This window comes from Neophocaena asiaeorientalis, unplaced genomic scaffold (assembly GCF_003031525.2).
Source record: "Neophocaena asiaeorientalis asiaeorientalis breed wild unplaced genomic scaffold, Neophocaena_asiaeorientalis_V1.1 scaffold484, whole genome shotgun sequence".
NCBI lineage: Eukaryota > Metazoa > Chordata > Mammalia > Artiodactyla > Phocoenidae > Neophocaena > Neophocaena asiaeorientalis.
Genome location: NW_020171830.1, coordinates 1,426,966 through 1,435,032, shown reverse-complemented (window position 1 = coordinate 1,435,032; position 8,067 = coordinate 1,426,966). Strand labels below are relative to the sequence as shown.

General features: G+C 40.7%; 1 protein-coding gene across 1 annotated transcript in view; it reads left to right on the top strand.

Annotated features, from left to right (window-relative positions):
• Positions 1–8,067, top strand: part of SAMD8 (sterile alpha motif domain containing 8) — an 84,565-nt gene that overhangs the window by 69,192 nt on the left and 7,306 nt on the right. The window contains exons 5-10 of the mRNA XM_024740751.1: positions 674–728; positions 1,816–1,884; positions 2,735–2,784; positions 5,965–6,117; positions 6,214–6,266; positions 7,228–7,455. Of these exons, the coding sequence (XP_024596519.1) occupies positions 674–728; positions 1,816–1,884; positions 2,735–2,784; positions 5,965–6,117; positions 6,214–6,266; positions 7,228–7,455 (608 nt within the window). The remainder of the gene's footprint in view (positions 1–673; positions 729–1,815; positions 1,885–2,734; positions 2,785–5,964; positions 6,118–6,213; positions 6,267–7,227; positions 7,456–8,067) is intronic.

Below are 8,067 nucleotides of genomic sequence, written 5' to 3'. Positions count from 1 at the left end.
CGCGCCTGAAGCCCCGCCCCGCCCGTGACGAGCGCGCGCGGGGCCTCTGCCCCATCCCTCGCCCGCGCGTTCCCCTCCACGCTGCCTCCGCCGTTCCCCGCCCCCTCGCCTCAGGGGCTGCCCTCGTAGCTGCCTGAGTTGAGGTCCGGCAGCTTCTGCTTTTCCTGCCCCTGCCGAGGGACCAAGGGAGCTCACCCCGTGGGCAGCGGTGCTCTCGGAACACGTGGCCGTTTCGGAGCAGGTTGGAGTGAGCAGCGGGCGGCGCTGCGGGGACAGGCGCGGTGGGCAGCCCCAGGGGCAGCGGCAGGGTCCTGGCGGGGGGAGGACAGGGTTGCGGCGGGCGGAACGGTGTCTCCTTCACTTCGCCCTCCAGCCGTGGCAGCTGCAGCGGGACGCAGAGCTAGCTGAGCGGCCTCAGCTGCTAGCGGAGCGGCAGCGGTGCCTCCCCCTCCCCCCAGGAGACCACCAGGTACCGCCGCGCCTGCCTCACTCGGACCTTGGGGCCTAGGCCCCGGCGGCCAAGCAGGACGCCTGAGCCGGACTCGGGGTCGGCCCCGACTCCCTAAGATGGCCGCGCTGCCCTGCGGCCCCTCTCCCCTCTGTCTGAGACCCCCTTCTGGTCCCTTGATTCGCCTCTGAGCCCCGCTGACCGCACTTCTTGTCCCTCCCTCAGATCACCTCTTCTCGCGGCCTCGCCATGGCGACCTCCGGACAGACCTGCCCGCGGCGTAAGTAGAGCGATCTCTGCGGGATGGGGCGGCGGTGTCTGGGCAGCCGAAGCCTCCCGACCAGAAAACCGCAGCTTCTTTCCCTCTCTGTCTTCAAGGGCTTGGAAGTTCGCCCCTTTCGGTAGCCACTCCACCGTCTGACTTCCCTGGCTTTGTGGAGGAGGGACTGGGTGGTTGGATCTCGGATAGGGGGACTGACTAGGCCTGGGGAGCTGGTCTGTGGACGCATTCACGTTCAGCTTTGACGAACTGAGAAGCAGAAAGTTATTAATTATCGGGTTCAGCTTTTGCAGGATTGGATCGGTCACGTTTTTACAGGAAGTAGTAACCCCCCGTGTGAGGGCGCAAGGTCATTCATTACATGTGCTCCTAAAGGCGTGGACGTGCTATGTAGGATGAATGAACTGGTGTAACGACCTCAGATTGCTTGCCCTTAAGCCTCACAGCGTGGGCCGAGGACTTGAGTGTCATACTAATATGTTTAAAGTGCATTTGATATTTAGTTGATGTAGGCGCTTGAGTGAAACATAAATGGCTGTATTTTTTTTTTATGTTTCAATATTTAAGTTTCAGAAGTATGACCTATCTTTCTCTTTCTACTTCGGAATATTGGTTTTGATCTCCGTGAGGATACTAAAGGTTGAATAGGGGGGAGAGGGACTTGTCTGAGTTTTTAATCTTATCTTATTTGGTTAAGTCAGCACATTCTAGTGAATTTTGGCAGGTATATCTGTATGTACAGATATATACGTGTGTATGTGTTTGATTCTTTGTATTAGTCTCATCCTAGGAAGTGAGGCTACAGGCACTGTGTAAATTTAGGAATAGAAAATATTTTTATATATTTTGGAGGGAATTTCCCAAGTTTGTATAAACACTTAACTGTGATTGTCTGTTTTAGAAATAAGCCTTTGGTGCTGATACCTCCTTCATGGATCATACTAGACTACAGTGTTATTATAGATTCTAGTGGTAGCGAAACTAAGTTGGACTGCTTGGATTTAAAGGTAGCGTGGGTCATAAGCTAGTTCTTGGACAGACTGTGGGAGAACAGGGATGTTAACACTGGAATGTTTCTTCCCACCAGCAATGTGTATTCCTCCATCATATGCTGACCTTGGCAAAGCTGCCAGAGATATATTCAACAAAGGATTTGGTAAGAACTGTTTTAAAAATTTTAGATCTGAAGTGAAAATGTGTGTTTGGATTGCTTAGTGAATTAGTAATTTCTTCAGATTGTAAATATCTTGCTGCAGTAATTCTTCTGTTAGCTGCATTTAAGATAACATTTCTTTTAAAAGAGTACTGTAACAATCCACATTTCCCTCCATCCCAATTTCCTCCTTTTTTTCATACTTTAGTTCAGGGAATTTACCTTTAAGAAAAAAAACAATTGTGCTTTCATTTCCTTCGGATATAGTTTAGGCCTCGGTTGACTAGAATTACCATGTTTTACTGTTTTTGCTTTTATGGTGGTGACTCATAAACGGTTATGGGTTTCTGCAAATAAATTTGGGTTTTGTTAAAGATTTTGTTCCACACCCCACCCTCCCTATCCTTTAGATTATTTCCCAGTTGTTCAGATTATTAATTCCAAAGCGAGGTATGCCTTTGAGATAAATGTTCTAAATGCCTGTATCATAATAAACTATTGACTATTCTGATCTTTAATTTGAATTGATTTTCTGATCTGATGTTTAGGTTTGAAAAGCATGTTTTAATAAATGTTTTGATAAGATGATTTGGAAGCTGTTTTTGAGGGTGGGTGCCAAATACACACCAACATACTAGGAAAGCTTCATAGAGATGTTCTGTCCTTTACATGTTAGTTTACATAGAATAATTTAATTTGTTTTCATTTAAATATTGTATATCAACACACATTTTTATCCCCCTCTGAATATGTGAAATGTTTCTGGTTTTTGTTTTTTTAAATGTAGTCAGCTGTTGGTATGCATCTTTTATACAAAAAGATCATTTTGTTCTTTTTTGCTCTCTACTTGAAGGTTTTGGGTTGGTGAAACTGGATGTGAAAACAAAGTCATGCAGTGGCGTGGTGAGTGTTAGTTATTTGATAAGTTCTGACGAGCCTTTATACAATTTTTCAACCCATAAAATAGTCATAACTGAAAGTTGTCTACTCATTTTATCTTAAAGAAGGGGCAAAAGATAATTTCGTTTTAAGGGAATTTTATCTTGATGATTTTGGCTTTGGATATGATTTCTGATTTTCATGTGGTCTTTTGCCATATTACTTTGTATGCACAAGGAACTCAGGAAAGACACTGGTCATGTGGGATTCTGTTTACTCAGTAAGGTTGCAAGCTTAAAGGCAGGGAACCTGTTATACTTTTTTGTAACACCTTCTTTTAATGCCTGTGGAAAACATTAAGAGTTCTGGGCATAAAAATATTCAGTAACTTAATTTGAGTGTACTAATCGTTTATGTAATGGTCATATTCTAGCAGCCCGCCTTGGGGAAGATTTCCACTTGTATTTTGTGAATTTAGAGAGTCCTAAATTTGAGTATTTTTAAAGAGGTTACTATTTTGATATTTGGATGTCTTGATCTTGCCTAACAAACTCCCTCAAAGAGAGTAAAGTAAAATTTAATTTTGTGTAATTTTTTTCTTCTAAAAGTTTTTGTTTGGGGATTGTTTTGGGGATGGGTGTAGTGTGTGCATATTGAATATTATTGGTTATTTTGATAAATTCTTCCTACAGTTGTTAACTCCCTTAGTGCATATAACTGGTGTTTATTTAAATTAATCATTTTGTAGTTTCTCAATGCCTACACTTGGATTTCTGGGGTTTTATATTGGTCGCATCTGTTTTTTGGTTTCTTTGGTCTGAAAGGAAGCCTGAGTATTTAGTGTGGTTGAGTGACTTACTTGCTCAAGGTAACAGGTTACAGAGCAGTGACTTAGTGTTTGTTTTGTGTTCTCTCTCTTAACCTGTTGCCCCTTATAAACCACTTGCTGTGTATTTGCTGAAACACGAAAGGCCTTCTAAAAGTAGAAGACTCAATTCTTGTGTTTAAAAAGCTTGCTTGCTGGCTGGAGAGACAAAATAAACTTTAAAGTAGAGAACAGTCAGAGCAGTATATCTAGTACTAGATTGTTTGATAAATCAAAATCTTTGTTGGAAAGGAAAGGCTTATTGTGGATAGGAATTTTATAAAATTCAGCTTAAGAACATGAAGGATATATAAGAGCTTGATTAGATATAGTATGTTTTAATTTACATTTAATGTATGTAATTCAAGAGTATGGTACTGATCTTGTAATATGTCCCTGGCCCCAAATAGTCGCAGTCGCATTTCTCACCTGAACTGCAATGATGTCTGGGCCACTGCAGAAGGTAGAAGCCTAAATGTCTTGGTGAGGAGTGAAAGGGAGGGTATAAGCTCCACCAGTGGTATCATCTGACCCAATTCTGGTCCCAGATCACAGTGTGATCTTCTTGGTTTTGTGTCTTGAGGACTCCTTGGCATGTACTTGGCGTGTATATAAGCTGGCTCAGTCTGTGGGCTGATGGGTGGCAGTGGGTGGGGCCTTAAGAATCATTAATCATTGTCACTCAGGACTAAAAATAGCTACTCATACACATTTGCATTTCAATTATCTGTTAGAACAGGCTCCATATATATTATATTGTTTTAGTAATGCATTCCTGTTGTGTAGAGCATGTGAAAATGTGCACAGCTTTCAAAGTCTTAGTCCAATTTAATCCTCCAGAAGTAAGTTTTGTTATTACAGTTGAGGTAACTGAGACCCAGAAAAGTGTCTTCCTCAGTGTTACTCATTTAGTAAATGCCAGCCAGAACTGGATGTCAGGACTCCTAATTTCATATCCAGTGTTCTTCCCTAACACAATTTGGTGCTTTTTAGTATGGGCATGAGTGCCAAGCTTTGACTTGAAATTTCTGTTACTGAAAGCATCTAATTTCAGGAGATTGTATATAAGACCTAAAGAATTGAGTCTGTTTCACGGCAGAGCGATAGTTACACAAATGCTCTGTTTTCTAAGTGAAGGATGATTGGTCTTTTCTCCTTTTGATAGAGTTTTTGGTATTTCCTCATTCTGCAGGTATCACAATTTCAGGTCGAAGGCTTTTCTTTATTAGTTCAGATCAGCCATCTTTAAACTTGGCTTTCCAATGGCCTTAAGAGTATAACCATCATTAGCAGTCAGATCAGAACCCTCAAAGGGCATTTTTAACATTTTATCTTGGAAGATTTCAGTTGCTTGCCTGTATACTAAGCTCTGAAAGGTTAGATTTCTGGATTATCTGTAGCAGATTTTGAATTTCAGATAAGCCCTCTCCATATTATGCCTTACTTTTCAGTTGGTGTGCAATTAGGGATTGGCAAGTTATTTATATTTGCTACAAACATAAGATTATATAGTACACTTCAAATTGATCACTGCATAGGTTGTTTTTTCTACTAATATCTGTTGTACAGAGTATAGTTTATATTATGCATGATATAAACCAGTTATAGAGTAAATCTCCTATAATTTCCCTCCCCCCCCCTTTTTTTTTAAATGAGAATGTAAAGATGGTTGGGAAGGCATTAAACCTGATGAAGACTCTTTATGTCAGAAACAGAATATTGAGGTTACCAAAGAATTAAAAAAAAGCAATCTTGTTTGTGGCATAGATTCTTACAGTGGGGTGCTTTCCTTTTAAGGATTTTCAGGAACCATTTCATAGTAAATTGTGTATAAACTCAGATTTTAATGAAGGGGGTCTGTGATTAGCCATACTGACCTATTTAGTGTCTCATTCAATATCAGGCAGATTGGAAGCAGTACTAAAACATCCACCCTCCCCCACTGATTTTTTTTTGAATCCCAAATAAAATCACCTTAGCAGAAGTTTCCTTAAAAGTTGTAGTTTGTTTTTCATTTGAGAATCTACGAACCCGTGTCCCCTGCACTGGCAGGCGGACTCCCAACCGCTGCACCACCAGGGAAGCCCTATACAAGTAACTTTTGATCCATTGGTTGGAAATGTCAGCAGTAGTAAGATGTAGTCAGTAACTTACAGGCTAATTTGTCACTCTTGTATATACTCAGTAGCGGAGGGTAGGAGTGTTTGGGAAGCTAGAAAAAAGAGGAATTAGTGAAATTATTGTGTTTCAGTGGGGTTTTTGTGTGTGTGTGTGTAAATTAGGAAGTGGATTCTTCTAGGCTTACGAGAAAGTTCCTGAAGTTTGTCTTGTCTTCTTAGGAATTCTCAACATCTGGTTCATCTAATACAGACACTGGTAAAGTTACCGGGACCTTGGAGACCAAATATAAATGGTGTGAGTATGGTCTGACTTTCACAGAAAAGTGGAACACTGATAATACTCTGGGAACAGAAATCGCTATTGAAGACCAGGTAACATTTGAAAATGTGCTGTAGTATTAAGTATTTTATTTTTGTATTTCAAAAAAGAAATAAAGCTGAAAACAAATTCTTTTTCTCTCGAAATAGATTTGTCAAGGTTTGAAACTGACATTTGATACCACCTTTTCACCAAACACGGGGTAAGCATGGCATTTTTATCTGCTTTAAATTGAAAAGCATTCTTCTTTGGTATATTTAAGAAAGGTGCACATTCAGGTGCCTTGTGGTGGTGAATTTCTGTTTCTGCCTTTGGAGCATGAGCAGTATGGTTGTTGACTTGCCTTCAAATATTTGCCTCTTATTGTGACACTAACTTGGGTACCTAACATGTTTTTTATAGGCTTTTGTGACTGATAACCAATTCTGCAAAGCAGTCTTCCTATGGTGGTGGTGGTCCAGTCTCCCCTTGTGCCTTTTAGTTCATTGAGCCATATATATTTTTTTTACCTCTTATGATTATCTTGCTACCTCTTATACAGGCATACCTTGGAGATATTGCAGGTTTGGTTCCAAACCACTGCAATAAAGTGAATATTGTAAAAAAGCGACTCATACGGATTTTTTGGTTTCCCAGTGCATATAAAAGTTATGTTTACACTATACTGTTGTCTGTTAAGTGTGCAGTAGCATTATGTTGGGGAAAAAAACAACGTACATACCTTAATTAAAAAATACTTTATTTCTAAAATATACCAACGATCATCTGAGCCTTCACCAAGTCGTAGTAGTAACATCAGAAGCTCAGTGACCACAGATCACTGTAACAAATATAATAATAATAATAAAGTTTGAAATATTATGAGAACTACCAAAATGTGACAACAGCAACACAAAGTGAACAAATGCTGTTGGAAAAAAACACCCAAACAGATTTGCTTGGTGCAGGATTGCTACAAACCCTCAATTGCTACAAACCCTGCTACAAACAGGTGCGGGGGGAGGGAAACAGTAAAGTGAACTGCAGTAAAACAATGAAGTGTGCCTGTACTCCCCAGTTACAGTGAGGTTCATTTAAATCTGTTTTGTGCCCTCTATGCAGAAGGTATGTCTGTAAATCTTTCCCACTGACATCAGTTTTAAGACAGTTTGTTCTTTTTCCAGAAAGAAAAGTGGTAAAATCAAGTCTTCTTACAAGAGGGAATGTATAAACCTTGGTTGTGATGTTGACTTTGATTTTGCTGGACCTGCAATCCACGGTTCAGCAGTCTTTGGTTATGAGGGCTGGCTTGCTGGGTACCAGATGACCTTTGACAGTGCCAAATCAAAGCTGACAAGAAATAACTTTGCAGTGGGCTACAGGACTGGGGACTTCCAGCTACACACTAATGTGTGAGTATTTCTTTTGTGAGATATTATGATGTAGGACCTCAAAGTGGTATTGATGTCTCCTGTCATCTCCTGTGAGTCTAAGTACAACCTAAAGGAATTCTCTTAACATAAAAAGATCATCCTTGGGCTAGAATGCCCTTCAGAAGTGTACAGTAAAAACCATTAGTCTGAGTTTTGGTGCTGAGAGAGTAAATGTTCATTTCACATGAGGCTTGATGTGCTTTGGATTTTTAGAAGAGGCTAAGATGGGAGTTCCTTGGTGGTCTAGTGGTTAGGATTTGGAACTTTCACTGCCGTGGCCCGGGTTCTGTCCCCGGTCAGGGAACTGAGATTCCACAAGCTGCATGGTATGGCCAAAAAAAAAAAGGCTAAGACATTGCCAAACTCTATGTGCATGCATTCATTTGACTTCATTGTCTGTGATGTGTGAGGTGCTCATTTGATAGGATTACCTAAAATGTATAGAGTTTTTACCTAACCCAAATTAAATGTATATGTAGCAAGGACTTAAAAAGAATTTTTTCCCTTATAAAAATGATGCATTGGTATATAACAGAAGTACAAAGAAGAAAACAAAAATGTTTCATAATCCCACCGTCTAGACATATAATT